Raw genomic sequence first — 19,049 nt, 5'->3', positions numbered from 1 at the left:
ATGTGTACCTAAAATGAAGGTTCGCACGCGTCTCTGTCTTCTCAGTGCCATCTCAGCTCCCTAGTGGCAACTCTTAACAACTTATGAGTCCTCTGGAGCAGTCTTAACTTTTCGGGAGATTAAGAGTGATTCTTATACTTGAGAGTTTTGATAACTGGCACTTACACTTAACTCTGTGAGTAGGAGCAAATCTAAGAATTTTTCAGCACTTAAGTCCAAAATTCCACTCTAAGAAGTTTGATAAATACGGGCCCAGATGTAGCTACACCTTAGGACCCACACGCAGTCCTGTGTGGCTCTGCAGGTCAATCTCATAAATCCTTTACCAGTTCTCTGCATATTTACCGAAATGTGACCCCAATCAAATCATGAAATTTGAGTCCACTACTTCTGGTGTTGTTAGAACCACTGAGTAGAACCAGTGAGACTCAGCAGAGACAACATACAACCCCAATTCCAATAGAGTTGGGACATTGTGTAAAACAAATAAATACAGAATATTAAGATTTGCAATGCCTAACAATGTTAGGTAGGTAATGTTGGTTGATCAACCCACAAACTCTTACAATGTACTGTTTATCAATGAGATTTCAACATTAAAATCATTGGATTCAGCTTTTTAAATAAACAAAAATAATGTAAAATTATATGTTTTTAACCCTATATTAATTTACGGTGCTTGGGATGTATTAACATCTTAAGTTTCTGTTAAAACTACCAATATTATAATCCATTTCTGTAAACATAAATATTTTTGTGGTTATTTTGGTGTTTAAATTCCAGCTTACATGAACATTTTACAGTTACCTTTTATTTCATCAGATAAAAGAATGGTGTACTTACATAAATTAACAAACAACATTTAAAACAATGTAAAAACATTAACCAAAACAATAAAAGCAATAATAAATGATCAGCCATAATACATACTTTCAATCTCTTTATTTTGACAGTTGAACTTCAACAATCATGACAATTGAACTGACTCTAAAAAATATAAAAAAAACACAAAAAGATGGTTACTATGGATTTTTACAATGTTCTCGAAGTTGAAAAGATTTGTATTAAATGGGATTCTAAAATATAAACAATAATGTGAACTACCAGCACTAGTTATCTTATATCATTCTCAGTTTATTGTGTAGTATGGACTGTAGCAGCACGTGCCAATTAAAAGATTCAGATTAGGATTGCTTGGGAAAAATGTTTCTTTGTTTCATTTACACACCCAGTAGAAAATCAACAACTTGAAAAATTTAGCTACACTGAATATGCTTCTCCATTGAGAACTTTTAATTGGTTAATACAAAGCACAATGGCCAATCACAGAATCTAATACTGCAATAATCGTTACAGATCATAAAAGGGCTTACACACAGTTGTTTAAGGCATTTTCAACAGTAACAGTAAAATGGTAAAGGTGCTGAAATTATATTAAGAATTGCGCCTAGCTATATGAAATGATCACATCAAATATCTCATAGAACAACATCACTTCATTATCACTGTGCACTTGTGTTCAGTCCCAGTTCACTCACTGTTAGCTGTCACTACATAACAGGTCATCATTAACTTTATCCAAAAAGATGTCGTATTAGGACACATCCAGAAGGAAGAAAATTCCATAACTCCAGGTTTTGAACATTATGGCAGTTTCTCTCAATGATCTTGTTAGGCATCATTAAACCAGTGCCCACTGCCGCATCTGTGAAAAGAGAAAATCAAATGTTTCTGTTTTAACCTCCAACCTGTAGGCCAAATAGTAATTCTGGGACATCGTGTGCACTTTTTAATCAATTTAGAATGCATAACATTGTAATGTAAAATGCAAAACAATTCTGAAATCACAATAACCCCAAATATCAGACAGTTTTGTTTGACATCCAGGAAGATATGAGGCATGTTGGTCAAAATTGGGCCTGATTTTGGCAGCTGTATATGGTTTTGACTCGTACCTACATTTTTACAGGGCTTGCAGCTGTAGAGTTCTTGCCCCATTATTGCCCCATTATTCAGTTTCTAAAGTAAACCCATCCATTTCTGACCAGGCTTTTATTGGAGTTTGTAATTGCTTAAAGTGGAACAACTTTCAAAGTGACTGCACATAAGCTCATCATGGGACCATTTAAAAGTCATACAAATGTTTGTATACATAACCAGAAAACATAGTTGTTTATCAAGTTAAGTGAAATAGTATTACTCATACTGGTGCCTTGATCTTGTGTGCACATACTAGTCTTGAAAGAGGAGTTAGCAAAGAACGTAGTAGAGGTGAAACAAGTGTAGATAGGGTGATATGTCTGAAGATAGAAGTAGAAGGTCTGATGTTGAACGTTGCCAGTGGTTATGCTCCACAGGTTGGATGTGAGGATGAGGAAAAAGATAAGTTTTGGAAGGATCTAGATGTTTTTTCCGTACATGGAAAAAACACTACCACACTGGCAAAGGATGCTGGTTTGCGTTATTTTTAAGGAGGCTGCCGGTCTAATGAATTTACATTTCAACACTTTTAATAATAATTCAGACGATACAGTGGTATTCAAGAAAAAAATGTTCATTTGTCTCGTAGAAAAATTTCTATTAGATCCGGAGTTCCATATAGGGTATAAGAGCATGGCCGAGACTGCAGATTGACGACATGATTTCAGTGGTGTATAGAATTTCTCTATGAAAAGAAGGAATGGAGTTTTTCTAAAGATCATCTGCTGCAGCCTGTGGTAATAAAAAATTACAAGGTCATTAAAGATTTGTAAGCTAATGCTACTGTGCACTGAATTTATTATTAGATTGGCAGTCTCCTTAAAAACACAAAACACACATTTTATTACTATGTGTGACGTTTTCATATTCTGTTCTTTCTGTTTTTGCGTTTTTAGTCATCGGTGTGTAGTGGTAGCCCCGCCCTTTGTCCTAGTTCTGTTACTGAAGTCACTCAGCTGTTTCGAGTTGCCTGGTTATATTCCTTGATGTCGGATCTCCTGGTGTGAGTCATCCTGTTCGTTACCCGTGCTTAGTCTCACCGTTTCTCTGTGGTTAGATTCAATCTGTCTGGTTTGGTTCTGTTTTTGTCTTCTATCTCTGGTCGTTGAGTTGTGCTTACCTGTCGTTTCCGGCTTTTCTTAATCTACGCCACCAAGGATTAGGTTAAGTAGTCTATCGCTTTGATCCTTGAGGTTTTGGGATTGTTAGGTTTGCAGAGCGGTTTATTCTCTGCGAGGTTTCTGTGTACATGTATGTGCTAGATCGTGTTGATACGTCTTGGGTCTTTGGTTTGGTTGTGCGTTTATCAGGTTAGGAGTTTAGCTTTGCAATTCTGCAATTCTGTGATTGTGTGGGTTTGTTATTTCTTTTATTTCATTCTGTGTTACTTTTGTTTTACTTGGATGTTCAGGTGTTGTACCTGTGTGAGTTCCTGGATGTTTTGGTTTATGATGTGTATGCTATTTTGTTTACGGGTTGTGTTTTGTGTTGTGTCGTTGGGTCGACACGACTGGCCTATGTAAGGCTTCGAGTTATACTGCTTGTCTGTTAAAGTAGAGTTGTCTCGTGTTTAACATGCCTTGCCGTTCCCGTGTGTTAAGGGTTGGCACGATTCGCCTCCAAGAGGCTCAGAGTGTCTCTCTCAATAAATTGAGTGTTCTTCCGCATTTGCATCCGTCTCCCAGTTGTGAAACGTTACACTATGCCATTAGGGGTGCACGATATGGATTAGAATTGTAATGTGCAATAACATTGTTGGATATCCTGATATTGATGTGAAACACAATAAATTAAGAATAAAATACAGAAATGTAATGTCTCTCTGAACAGCAGCACGTTAATTTGTTTTGTTTTTACTGTGTAATGAATCCAGAATAATTCCAAATATTTTGCAGGTGTAGATGACATCTAAAATTAGATAACACATGTACAAGTAATAATACTGCAAACATTTTGTGCGGTGCAAGGCTGTGTTCTCTCAACATTTAGTAATAATAAATAATAAAACAAATGAAAAAATACATAAGTAAATAATAGAAAAATAAGGTTAAAATGTAGATGAAATAAAATACAAACAAAAGCTCTTTTCTGGTAATAGCACAAACTTATTATAGCTAGAGCTGAGCATCACAGAAGCAACAAAGCCAACATAAAAGCACAAAAACTTGCCGTTTTTTCTAGAAGTTAGGTATACTCTGTAAAATGCTGTTTGTCTGTACAACTTTTAAAAAATAAAAGTATTTATTTAAAGTTGATTAAACACTTGGCCTGGCTGTGCTCCTTTTTTCCTGGACTAATCTATGTTTATACTTTCGAGACTGACCGTAGCGCGCGAATCCGCACACCTCCCGCGAACGGCGGAAGCGTTCATACTTGCTGCATCATGTGTTAGTATAAAGAAACACCCCTCAAAAACAGGGGAAGGAACATTTACCTGATGAATTTTAATGTTGCATTGTGTTTCAGGTTTGAAAAGTGCTGGAATTTAGGCTAAAATACTTGAAAATGCTTGAAATTGTAACTACTTCGTTTCACAACAAATAGCTGTCTGACTGAACAGTTCACTTGTATTACGTTTGTAATTCCAGGTCGAAACATGAGAGAATGTGAAGACGTTAAGATTGGGCATTTTGAAAATAAACAGCCATCAAATAATGTGATAAAAAACACCATGAACAGATTAAAATAAACTGGTTAAAACACGTTTGAAACCAAAACTATTATAACACAACGTGTCAGACATCAACTTGTCGTCAGAGTGCTACTCATAATAAAATAACTAAACACTCCCGGCAAAGCAGCGATTTTTGAAAAAATAAAACTAAGACGTACCTTCAGTTGATATTGAACACTGACACGTGAACTGGTGCTTCTGTGCTTCAGTCAGGCTCACCTTTACCTGCGATTCTGTGAATAACTGAATGTAACGTCTACAGGCAACTGGCGCTCAAATTCAAACTAGTGATTCTTGGCATTCATTGGCTGAACAGACCACGCACGCACGATTCTGTCCAATCACCACACAGAACTGTTTGCTGATCTGTTTCCTGATGGATGAATAGATGGATGGATCGATCTCTTCTTTCTCTCTCTCTCTCTCTCTCTCTCTCAATCTCTCTTTCTCTCTCTCTCTCTCTCTCACTATTTCTCTGACCCCCCTCCGCAAACTTATTGCTATATATTGCAAAGTTTTAACAGGTTATGTATCTTATGGGCCTTTCTGAAAAAAATCTCCTAATGCCTTATATCTTGGCACCTCCTCAGGAAAAGCCCTTGATTGCCCAGGATTGAGGATTGAGGGACCAAATATTTTATATTATTCACTTGCTTGAGCAGAGTGGAGCAGTATTGCGTTCTAAACTTGTTGCTTTAAATGGCTTTAAATGTCATTTCAAATAAAAGGCTGTTGTTCAGTACTTTGTGTATGTGATTCAGTATACAGCTGGTTTGGTAGCAGAGTTATTAATGTATATTTAGAGAATTGGAAATGGGAAATTTAACATAATATTTTACTTCAAATCTTGATTCACTATAATTCCAGCTTTGGTCAAATGTAGATGTTAGGCTGCTGTTTTTGGTTAAATATAATTTCTTTGATAACATGAAATTTTAATATACCGTGAATACTGTATGAAAATGGAAAATTACTGTGAAATTACAATAGGCATTGTTCTGTGTTTTTACACTGAAAACTGCATTTTTTACACTGATAACTACTAAATTAACACTCAAGACCCTTAAAAAAAGATTCAATCCTGTTATAAAACAAGAAATTTTTGTAATTTAAATTTACAGACTTTGAGCGTATATTTAAAGGAGTTTTCTTTTAAAAAGTCATTTTCCTGTATTTTACAGGTATATTCTCTTATTATGAAAAAGACAGAAAAATACTGTATTTATTTACAGTAAATATCTGTTAAAATTTTTTATTTTATTACAATGTTGCTATTTAAAAAAATGAAGTAAAGCATTTAAACTGTGAATATATTATTTCCATGCCAGAAGCAACAACAATGCCTACCACTGTAATGACTGACACTCCAGAAACAACTATCATCCCAGAGACAACTGACACTCCAGAAACAACTACCATCCCAGAAACAACTACAATTCCAGAAACAACTACCACTACCAATCCAGAAACAACTACAATCCCAGAAACAACTGACATTCCAGAAACAATTGACACTCCAGAAACAACTACCATCCCAGAAACAACTGACATTCCAGAAACAACTACCACCCCAGAAACAGCTGACATTCCAGAAAGAACTATAATCCCAGAAACAACTGTCACTCCAGAAACAACTACCGTCCCTGAAACAACTGACACTCCAGAAACAACTACAATCCCAGAAACTACAATCCCAGAAACAACTGACACTCCAGAAACAACTGACATTCCAGAAACAACTGACATTCCAGAAACAATTGACACTCCAGAAACAACTACCATCCCAGAAACCACTGACATTCCAGAAACAACTACCGTCCCTGAAACAACTGACACTCCAGAAACAACTACAATCCCAGAAACAACTGACATTCCAGAAACAACTACCATCCTAGAAACAGCTGACATTCCAGAAACAACTACCATCCCAGAAACAGCTGACATTCCAGAAACAACTACCATCCCAGAAACAGCTGACATTCCAGAAAGAACTACAATCCCAGAAACAACTGACATTCCAGAAACAATTGACACTCCAGAAACAACTACCATCCTAGAAACAGCTGACATTCCAGAAACTACCATCCCAGAAACAGCTGACATTCCAGAAAGAACTACAATCCCAGAAACTACAATCCCAGAAACAACTGACATTCCAGAAACAACTGACATTTCAGAAACATTTGACACTCCAGAAACAACTACCATCCTAGAAACAGCTGACATTACAGAAACAACTACCATCCCAGAAACAGCTGACAATCCAGAAACAACTACCATCCCAGAAACAGCTGACATTCCAGAAAGAACTACAATCCCAGAAACTACAATCCCAGAAACAACTGACATTCCAGAAACAATTGACACTCCAGAAACAACTACCTTCCCAGAAACAACTGACACTCCAGAAACAACTACCATCCTAGAAACAGCTGACATTCCAGAAAGAACTATAATCCCAGAAACCACAATCCCAGAAACAACTGACATTCCCGAAACAACTACCATCCCAGAAACAACTGACATTCCAGAAAGAACTATAATCCCAGAAACTACAATCCCAGAAACAACTGTCATTGCAGAAACAACTGACATTCCAGAAACAATTGACACTCCAGAAACAACTACCATCCCAGAAACAACTGACACTCCAGAAACAACTACCATCCCAGAAACAACTACAATCCCTGAAACTACAATCCCAGAAACAACTGACACTCCAGAAACAACTACCATCCTAGAAACAGCTGACATTCCAGAAAGAACTATAATCCCAGAAACTACAATCCCAGAAACAACTGTCATTGCAGAAACAATTGACACTCCAGAAACAACTACCATCCCAGAAACAACCGACATTCCAGAAACAACTATCGACCCTGAAACAACTGACACTCCAGAAACAACTACAATCCAAGAAACTACAATCCCAGAAACAATTGACACTCCAGAAACAACTATCATCCCAGAGACAACTGACACTCCAGAAACAACTACCATCCCAGAAACAACTGACATTCCAGAAACAATTGACACTCCAGAAACAACTATCATCCCAAAGACAACTGACACTCCAGAAACAACTACCATCCTAGAAACAGCTGACATTCCAGAAAGAACTGTAATCCCAGAAACCACAATCCCAGAAACAACTGACATTCCCGAAACAACTACCATCCCAGAAACAACTGACATTCCAGAAAGAACTATAATCCCAGAAACTACAATCCCAGAAACAACTGTCATTGCAGAAACAACTGACATTCCAGAAACAATTGACACTCCAGAAACAACTACCATCCCAGAAACAACTGACACTCCAGAAACAACTACCATCCCAGAAACAACTACAATCCCTGAAACTACAATCCCAGAAACAACTGACACTCCAGAAACAACTACCATCCTAGAAACAGCTGACATTCCAGAAAGAACTATAATCCCAGAAACTACAATCCCAGAAACAACTGTCATTGCAGAAACAATTGACACTCCAGAAACAACTACCATCCCAGAAACAACCGACATTCCAGAAACAACTACCATCCCTGAAACAACTGACACTCCAGAAACAACTACAATCCAAGAAACTACAATCCCAGAAACAATTGACACTCCAGAAACAACTACCATCCCAGAAACAACTGACACTCCAGAAACAACTATCATCCCAAAGACAACTGACACTCCAGAAACAACTACCATCCTAGAAACAGCTGACATTCCAGAAAGAACTATAATCCCAGAAACCACAATCCCAGAAACAACTGACATTCCCGAAACAACTACCATCCCAGAAACAACTGACATTCCAGAAAGAACTATAATCCCAGAAACTACAATCCCAGAAACAACTGTCATTGCAGAAACAACTGACATTCCAGAAACAATTGACACTCCAGAAACAACTACCATCCCAGAAACAACTGACACTCCAGAAACAACTACCATCCCAGAAACAACTACAATCCCTGAAACTACAATCCCAGAAACAACTGACACTCCAGAAACAACTACCATCCTAGAAACAGCTGACATTCCAGAAAGAACTATAATCCCAGAAACTACAATCCCAGAAACAACTGTCATTGCAGAAACAATTGACACTCCAGAAACAACTACCATCCCAGAAACAACCGACATTCCAGAAACAACTACCGTCCCTGAAACAACTGACACTCCAGAAACAACTACAATCCAAGAAACTACAATCCCAGAAACAATTGACACTCCAGAAACAACTATCATCCCAGAGACAACTGACACTCCAGAAACAACTACCATCCCAGAAACAACTACCATCCCAGAAACAGCTGACATTCCAGAAACAACTATAATTCTAGAAACAACTGACATTCCAGAAACAATTGACACTCCAGAAACAACTACCATCCCAGAAACAGCTGACATTCCAGAAACAACTATAATCCCAGAAACAACTGACACTCCAGAAACAACTGACATTCCAGAAACAATTGACACTCCAGAAACAACTACCATCCCAAAAACAACTGACTTTCCAGAAACAACTACCGTCCCTGAAACAACTGACACTCCAGAAACAAGTACCGGCCGAGAAACAACTACAATCCCAGAAACAACTGGCACTCCAGAAACAACTGACATTCCAGAAACAATTGATACTCCAGAAACAACTACCATCCCAGAAACAACTGACACTCCAGAAGCAACTACCATCCCAGAAACAACTGACACTCCAGAAAGAACTACCATCCCAGAAACAGCTAACATTCCAGAAACAACTACAACCCCAGAAACAACAGACACTCCAAAAACAACTACCATCCCAGAAACAGCTGACATTCCAGTAACAACTTCAATCCCAGAAACTACAATCCCAGAAACTACTGACACTCCAGAAACAACTACCATCCCAGAAACAACTGACACTCCAGAAACTACCATCCCAAAAACAACTACCATCCCAGAAACAACTGACACTCCAGAAACTACCATCCCAAAAACAACTATCATCCCAGAGACAATTGACACTCCAGAAACAACTATAATCCCAGAAACCACAATACCAGAAACAACTGACACTCCAGAAACAACTGGCATTCCAGAAACAATTGACTCTCTAGAAACAACTACCATCCCAGGAACAACTGACACTCCAGAAACAACTATCATCCCAGAAACAACTGACACTCCAGAAACAACTACCATCCCAGAAACAGCTGACATTCCTGAAACAACTATAATCCCAGAAACTACAATCCCAGAAACAACTGACACTCCAGAAACAACTACCATCCCAGAAACAACTACAATCCCAGAAACAACTGACATTCCAGAAACAACTGACACTCCAGAAATTACTGACATTCCAGAAACAACTAACATCCCAGAAACAGCTTACATTCAAGAAACAACTATAATCCCAGAAACCACAATCCCAGAAACAACTGACACTCCAGAAACAACTGGCATTCCAGAAACAATTGACTCTCTAGAAACAACTACCATCCCAGAAACAACTGACACTCCAGAAAAAACTACCATCCCAGAAACAACTACAATCCCAGAAACTACAATCCCAGAAACAACTGACAATCAAGAAACAACTGACATTCCAGAAACAACTGACACTCCAGATATTACTGACATTCCAGAAACAACTGACACTCCAGAAACAACTACCATCCCAGATACAACTGACACTCCAAAAACAACTGACATTCCAGAAACAACTGACACTCCAGAAATAACTGACATTCCAGAAACAACGGACACCCCAGAAACAACTGACACTCCAGAAACAACTACCATCCCAGATACAACTACCACTCCAGAAACACCTGCCACTCGACTGCTACAGCCCCGTGCCACATGCTCTGCTTCAGGGGACCCCCACTACTCCTCTTTTGATGGGCGCAAATTTGACTTCCAGGGCACTTGTCAATACATTCTGGCAACTGTATGCAATGATACTCAAGGACTACAGTATTTCCATGTCTCAGCAAGAAATGAACCATGGAATGGACTCCCAGTTTCCATCACTGTTGACGTTTACGTCTTTGTCTCAGGATACATTGTACACATGTCACGTAACATGCATGGTGCTGTCAAGGTAAGGAGGAAGTATAGGTAGTAGCTTGAACTATTGTACCTTAAACAATAAAGAAGAATAAAGAAATTGCCAAAGGGAGACATTTTTTAAAAAGCAATTATTATGTGATGAAAGCCGTGTTATACATCAAAAAATTTATTAAAGACAAGATCGACTTTTGTCTTCATCAGGTTGATGATGAGACCAGGAGCCTTCCTGTCCTGCTCGACTCTGGCCGAGTGTCCATTTACTCTAGAGGAATGAACACTTTCATTTCGACTGACTTTGGCCTTAGTGTGAGTTACGATGGCTCTTGGGTGGCGCGGATCACTGTCCCACAAAATTACAGTGGAACCACGTGTGGTCTGTGTGGTAACTACAACGGTCAGACGAGTGACGACTTCCTCACACGCTCAGGTGCACTGGAGACTTCAGCTTCGCAGTTTGGAGCCAGCTGGAGAGTCGAGAATGACACAGTGTGCAGTGATGGGTGTGGAGACTCATGTTCATCATGCTCAGACCAAGCTAGGGCACAAACTCAGTGTGAGATCATCAGGGACAGACAGGGTCCCTTCAGCTTCTGCCATGACTATGTGGACCCTCAAGCCTACTTCAATGACTGCGTATTTGATGTTTGCCTGTCTGAGTACAGTACCGATGTACTGTGCCGTTCCATCCAGACCTATGTCAGTGCCTGCCATTCTGCCAATGCAACAGTCAATCCCTGGAGACAGAACTCCACCTGCCGTAAGTCATTTGAAACAAACCCATTTCAAATGGTTTGTTGTCCTCACAGTATGGGAGAGGTTATACTCATATAATGGAAATACATCTACTATCGCTCAGTAGAGAGATATATCACATTGCATGACCTACTTCTTTGTCTTACTTTGTCAGGCATGGATTGTCCTGTGAACAGTCACTATGAGCTGTGTGGCACAGACTGTGGGCACACATGTGCCAGTAGCACTGATGCTGTATGTGAGAGCACGTGTTCAGAGGGCTGTTTCTGTGATGAAGGCTTCATGAGGAGTGGAGGTCTCTGTGTATCAGTGGACCAGTGCGGCTGCCTCTACGATGGACTCTACTTTCATGTACGTTCTTATATTTTGCAATGAACGTTGTGCAGTTGAGGTACAATCATAAATTTATACTAAAAGATCTTTTAGTACTTTTACTTTTGGAACTTTGATGGAACTAATTGCAGTGTCTTTTTCTTGCAGCTAGGTGAGAAGTTCTGGACTCCAGAATGTTCCCAGCACTGTGAGTGTTCTGCTCCCAATGAGCTGAGCTGCATCTCCACCTCCTGCTCTCCCTCTGAGGAATGTGCAGTCAGGAATGGGCAGCGTGGCTGTTACAGCCAAATGTCCTCCACCCAAATGCCCACCACCACATCCACCACTACTATTAATGGTAAACTACAAACATTTCCACTGAGTAAATATTGAATATTTACAAGTATATATACTAGTGGTGTATATATACTATATATATATACACCATATATATAAGTATATATACTAACGGCGTTCGTTAATTTGATACTCTTATCGGGCGATATACAAATTATCGTCGTTAATCTATTCTTAAATTTGGTTTGGGAACTGGGTCAAAATGGGTAAGCAAACTATGATGACTTTCAACTTGATAGTTTAGCTCGGCTGTATTCCTAACCAAATTGCACAGTAGGGGCGAGAATGAGTTTTCAAACCTGTGAATTACAAATTGTTCGTGTGTTTACATGGATGCAGCCACGAAGTCTCCAGGTTTGCTTCATGGAAAATTCATTTTTAGGAACGTAAAGTGTTACCGGAGAGGAGCTCGGAGCGGTCGTTTTCTGCATGGTCCTAGCGCTAGATTTGTCGCTATTTAAATATTTCTTTTAACCATTAAAACTGCAGAGGACCAAAACCGGCTTTTGAAAAAGTCCCCCCCAATTTACGTCCGTGAAGTTAAATGTACTATATGTTGGCTTACATTTCAAATATCATGTTTAGCTGAATAAACATGTTATCAACCCCTTTTAAAATACAGTATGTAGGCTTACAAATTCATGTTTAACTGAATAAACCGTTGAACACGAGTAGCCTACATTTTATTGAACATGTTTTTTTTCTTCAAGTATCAAAGTAGAACAGCTTTCTCAAGCAGTCATTTGTAGTATCACTACTGGATATTTCGCTTGAGAAAATGAGGAGCCGAGACAAAGATTCCAACTTCACTCCTTTACTTCTGACGCGCTTTTCATACACACTGCCGTACACTCTCACAGTACCGTAATCACTGTAGTAGACAGCCTCAACCATAGTTATTCAAATACTCTGAACTACTACATCATTGATGCATTTTGGAAACAGGAGATGAGCCCCTGGTCTAATGCACCCTCTGTATTAAGAAACCCCTATCTCAAAAACTGACTTTTAGTCATTACTTGGGTAGCACGCATATGAGCCATTTTAATATAGATTAATCTAGATTAATTTCAAGATTTCAGTGAGATTAATCTAGATTTAAAAAATTAATCTATGCCCACCCCTAATATATATATATATATATATCAGTAGCGAACCGTGACCATTAAACTTGGGCCCACTCCCATCCCCCCTTAACTGCAATAAAAAAATAAAATAAAAAAACTGAGACGACAGTACAGCTTTAGAAATGCAATAAACAATAATATCTGTACTAGATAACTTCTTAAGCAAAATAAGGTTCCAATAAAATAAGGTTCACAGCTCCGTGGTTCTCGGAAGTGGCCTGGCCCTCTGTAAACGAACAGTGGGCCCACCAATCAGCAACATTCTGCGGAGGCATCACAGTGCTGATAGGGGGAGACACAGGCTCACAGGCTTCCACTTAACCCCTCACCTTCCAACACAGATTGAATAGACACGGTTGAATAATTTATTTGCTTATATTTCTGTAATAGTTTAGATGTCGATTGTCAAACTGTAAGTAGATTTAAAAAACTGGATAAATTATATATATTTATGTTTTAAGAATATTTTAGGCCCTCTGAGAGGGCGTAGAGGGTTCTTGTTTTTTACTGGTTCTTGGATTATCATTTTAATGTATTCCTCTTTATAGCACTGGTGGACCACTGTGAGGAGGTGAACTGCACTGAGGATGAGTGGTGTGGGGAGATGGAGGGTGTCCATGGCTGCTTCTGTAATCAGGATGACCCAAGTCCAAACCCAGAGACTTATGGTGAAAGCACATTTTAATACAATGATGTGGCAACATGCTCAAAGTATTTTCTTTGACACCATTTGAAGAACATGATTTCTCACGCTCCATTACTTCCCCTCCCCTCTCTGTTCCAGACGCTGTTGAAGTGTGTGATGGCAGCTCAGGCACCATGTCTCTGTCACGCTGTCAGCTCTTTGAAGCTGGTTTCTCTGTCCACACTTTACACCTGAGTGACCCCAGCTGCAGAGGAACAGTCCAGAATGGCAGACTGGTGTTCCATTTTGATAATGATGATCACATCTGTGGCACAAACCTCACGGTACATTAAACACCAGTTCAATTGACAATAGTTTATTTGACAATAAACAATAGTTTAATGGACCCTAATTAATCCAACCAGTCAAAAAAATAAAAATAAAAAAGGTCAGAGGTCATTAATGCAATATCCACTAAATCTAAATTCATTTGTCATATATGTTGTGTAAAGAAATGTTGTCTATTTATTACATTTACGTTTTTCCTGACTAAATGTAACTTTTATCAATATCCGCAGGCAAATGGCACTCACTTCATCTACGAGAACTCTATCCAGATGACAGTCAACTCAACAGAAAGCAGCGTTAACAGACAGAACATGCTACAACTGCAATTCTCCTGTGTTTATGCACTCACTCAGACACTTACGATGGACCCATCATTCACCCCTCTACAGAGGTGAAATGCACAAGTGTTTAATTGAGCCCTGACACTGTTGAACAGTGTTTAAGGTTTATAAAATAAGCATAAACATGCGTGTAATGATGTAGTTGTATTGACAGAACAGTTATTACATTTCTATGGTTTAATTTTTGTACAGACTGACAGGATATCAAGTTTGCCAGTTACTAATTGATCTGTGGTTGTACTCTTCTACAGTACAATATACAAGAACCTTCCAGGTGTTTTGGGGATGTACCAGGTCAGGATGATTCCCTATCAGGATCCTGGTTTCACCCTCCCTTACAACGGCAGTGCAGAAGTGAAGGTGGACCAGCGGGTCTATGTGGGAGTGTATGTCCAGGGGGTGGACAGTCGTCAGATTGCTACAATGATTGATTCATGTTGGGCCACCCCTGTGAATGACCCCGACTATGGTGTCCGCTGGGACCTCATCAGTAAACAGTATGGGACATTTACTTTATTATTTTTAATGTATTTATTCCAGTATTGTGAGTTTTGGATACATTCAGTTTGCGCTGCAGTTTCATGGTTGATTTATGAAGGCTTGATATGTGAAAGGACATGTTTTTAATGTCTTTTTATACAAGAAGTTTAAATGTGTTCGTTTTCCTAATTTTTTTTTTATAATTATTATTTTGTGGTGTATTACAGTTTTACTTGGTTGCTTTGGTGCATTTTGCAGATCTGAACTGAATTTCTCAACATTACTCCACATCATATACGTAACGTATTAACTGAGGACGGGATGACGCGAGTGCAGAAAAGGAAGATTTATTTAAATAAACTAGAATACTAAACACCAAGTACGGGGGCAACACGAAACTCAGGAAAACACAATGACTAGACACAACTAAGTAGTCAGTACAATACACTAAACTAAACCAACAGGAATCAGTATATACATGAGAGATATGATGAAATGTAATGAACAGAGTACATATAAAACAAACACAGTAGAAAGACGAACTAAGCAAAATAGACCACGTAAATCAAGGAGAGTAATGAGTACGAATGAACAACCTAACTGGCACAATGAATAACAAAACACAGTAAGTGACCACGTGGCTGAAGAACAAACACACCAGGGCACGAGTAGGCTATAAGGGAAACACACACCGACAAGTAGCAAGGGAAAGGAAGAAAGCTACGTGGGGAAATCCAAATATAATACGACAGGAACTCTGAGAACAAATACACAAGTTACAGAAAGCACACGGAACTATAGTAAGAGGATCAAGGGGCGAGAACTAAAGGGAGAACAAATATATACAATAGCGAAATCACAGGAGAATACGTGGAATCAGGACACAGGGGAGGAAGAGAGCAGGGAATAGAGAGAACTTACGACAATCACCCACAAGGAAGCACGGGACTGGGGAAACTAAATACACTGAGATAAGGGAACATGAACAAGACACAGCTGGAGAACACTGAGGGTGGGGCGTGGCAGACGAAGGAAACTATGGAAACGGAGAAACAAAGCAGGACAAGGGAGGAGGGCAGAGCTTGGCGTGACAATATAGTCATTTGTGCACATCATGAAAGCAATTTCTCATTATGAACAAACACCAAACACTTGGCATAATCACGCAAATGGTCTGAGGTTTCCTACATTATCAATTACTTTTGTCATGTCAATAACGGATCCTAATGATATTTAAGGGAGGCATGTGAAGCTTTAGATCAACCAATGGTCTCTGCAATAGCATAGGTGCTATCTATCTAAAATAGGTGCATCTTACAATATGAACCTTCAACTGGCAAGTACATACAGACAGATGACACTGCTAAGTGCCATGAATGTTTTTTTGAGTACATCACAGCAGAAGCCTGAACAGGCAGGATAAGACATTACCAAAGATTTACACACTCCATTGCAAAAGAAGATCCATTGTGATGTGGATGAGACTCTGTGGCCCAACAGACAATAATGTCAAGGAGGTGTAGAAAGATTGAAAGATTGAAAGATGAAATATTCTCAATATTTTTCAGGTGTCCTAATCCCAAAGATAAAACAGTGCGAGTCCTTCAGAGCGGAGTCTCCACAACTGCCCGATTCTCCTTCGAGATGTTTGTCTTTAACAACGTGGCCTATAACAAGGTCTTCATTCACTGCTCCATTCACCTTTGCCTTCTGCAGAACAAAAACTGTGCAGCGGTGAGTTCTGACATCTGACAGTGAGTCACACAGTTCCTTGAGGAGTAGAGAATAAGCCAGAGACATACCAAGAAAACACACTGTACCAACAGCAATGCTTTCAAAATGAAATAATTGATCTTCCTGTAAATAAACATTTGGAGTTCATATTTGTTTTCCTTAATTTTGTTTATGCCATGTAAGTTCTGCAAATGTCGGAATGTCGGAAAACGTCTTATCGTGCAAAGTAACGTTTTCTTCAAACATCTGTAAATGTCTCCTGTCTCTGGAGGTTTATTGTAACCCAAGTATCAATGGCATAGCTAGCATATAAGGCATTTTGATAGCTTCATCAGTTAATTTTATCCTATAAGCCACTCACATTTATACAGTAATTGGATTGTAACTGGTGTGAAAGTTCTTGGAAAGGATTTTTCATTCATTTTCTACATTTTTTTTCTAGCACTGTCACCCTGGACACCACCACAGAGCTGCGAGGTCTGTGGACATCCATGACACCTCCTCCATCTCCATGGGGCCGTTCATCAGGCCTGAGAAAAGCAGAAGATGAACCATCACACTGCTCTCCATGGTTCTCCAGGTTTTCTTATGTGTAGTTTTATGTGTAGTTTTATGTGTAGACTACTGGAGTGAGATTAGTAGTCACGGCGCTGCCACAGGTGAAGCTCAGAGTTCACTGCTGGACTCAGACAACTATGTTTAACTTTAGCTGGAGTGTGTGTTCATCAATAGCTTCATTCAGTACTCAGAATGAGGATGTAAATAACAGACGTTCTTGATTACAGGAAATGATTAAGTTATGCTTTTCTGCTGTTATATTCAAACTCCATGAACACTTTACAGTATCAGGACAGTGACAGTACAGTACTCTGACATATTTGAGGTAATCTGTCCTTGGCTTTAAAAGCACACCGATATCTTCAGATTTTTTGTCAGGATGTTGGGCTCTAGAACAGATTACAGTGTCACTGGGATGTCCTGACTACCCAGATCCCACCAGACCACGCAGATCCTTTTCTGATGACAATCTGAGCAGAAACACTGAGTAACAGAACTACAGTCCAGTCTGCTGTTAGAGAACATATCTAGTGTCAAACCACTAGTGTCTCTTTCTGATTACAAAATGTTATTTACTATAATCTTTCTGGTAAAATCAACAATACTTAATTATCTGATATTTGCCTTTAAATTTTACTGCAGTGGCAGGTGTAATAAGTTTCCTATTTTTATCATGTCAGGAACAGCACATGACCACCCGACAGATTCCTTACACCTGCTGCTCGTTAACTCCTATATTCACGTGTACTTAAGCTGCCCCCTCTCACTTCCGGGTTGCGAAGTTGTTGGCATGCCACTTACCAAGCGTAATCTCCGTGATTAATCTCCTGTGTTCTGACCTCTGCTCTCGTTCCAGACCTCGTTCCCTGCCTAGCCCTCGTGTACCTTCAGCCCTCTGTCTACCCGGCGTGACCCTGGACCGTGCTGACCTCAACTACAGCACCTACACACCACACACGCTGTGCGGAGTTATTCGCTTGCCCGAGTACTCTGTATACACTTCAAAAATAAAAACAACCTTATTCCGCATTTGGATCCTTGTCTGCCTGGTTGGTTCGTTACACATCATCTGCTATGAGAAAATGATCAGGATTATAATTCCAGATTACACTGACTTGTGAAAGAAGCACATGAATGTTGTGATGTTATTGGAATATGTCAGAATGATTTTACAATGATCTTCTTGAATTGTATTTTTTTTTTTAGCAAATGTTCCTTTTAAGAACAAATGTAAAAATAGTACGGTTATTATCTTGCAATAAATATTCTTACATTTTTATGGTGTTCTTTACTGTTTGGTAATGTACTATATGCATTTTATAGTGCTGAAATGGCCACGTTGACATGAAAATACAGACATGGTGTTTTTTTTTGTTATTATTAAATGATGGATGTTCAGTTAAACTAGGACTCCCAGCATTTTAATTCCAAACTTTTTCTACCTGGCCTCCACCAGGGGGCAGTTCTGGGGACATTTGCATCCCATTAGGCCACCCTTTGTTATCCACATGCAGCCATTATAGGTAGACGGGTGTGGGTGGAGGGGGGGGGGGGGTGATGGTGTGAACCATCAGTTCATTGTTCTGCTGGATGTGTTCACTGACTCAGATGGAGAAGAAAAAACCCTGGCCTCCCCTTGGGGAGACTGAGGGAGATTGTATGTGGGTGTATATAAGTGTGTAGGTGTATGTGTGGGT

The 19,049-nt window shown here is 39.3% G+C and overlaps 1 protein-coding gene across 3 annotated transcripts in view; it reads left to right on the top strand.

Annotated features, from left to right (window-relative positions):
* The window catches only part of LOC143517689 (uncharacterized), a 121,106-nt gene that overhangs the window by 2,027 nt on the left and 100,030 nt on the right, over positions 1–19,049 (top strand). For 2 of the 3 annotated variants that reach the window (XM_077010433.1, XM_077010431.1), the window contains exons 3-6: positions 5,983–10,748; positions 10,919–11,474; positions 11,625–11,821; positions 11,951–12,140. In XM_077010433.1, coding sequence (XP_076866548.1) covers positions 5,983–10,748; positions 10,919–11,474; positions 11,625–11,821; positions 11,951–12,140 — 5,709 coding nt within the window. The remainder of the gene's footprint in view (positions 1–5,982; positions 10,749–10,918; positions 11,475–11,624; positions 11,822–11,950; positions 12,141–19,049) is intronic. The other variant, XM_077010432.1, reaches the window with a different exon arrangement.

The sequence above is a fragment of the Brachyhypopomus gauderio genome, chromosome 6 (assembly GCF_052324685.1).
Source record: "Brachyhypopomus gauderio isolate BG-103 chromosome 6, BGAUD_0.2, whole genome shotgun sequence".
Lineage (NCBI taxonomy): Eukaryota > Metazoa > Chordata > Actinopteri > Gymnotiformes > Hypopomidae > Brachyhypopomus > Brachyhypopomus gauderio.
The sequence above is the reverse complement of the archived record's forward strand: the minus strand, read 5'-3'. Positions and strand labels throughout refer to the sequence as shown.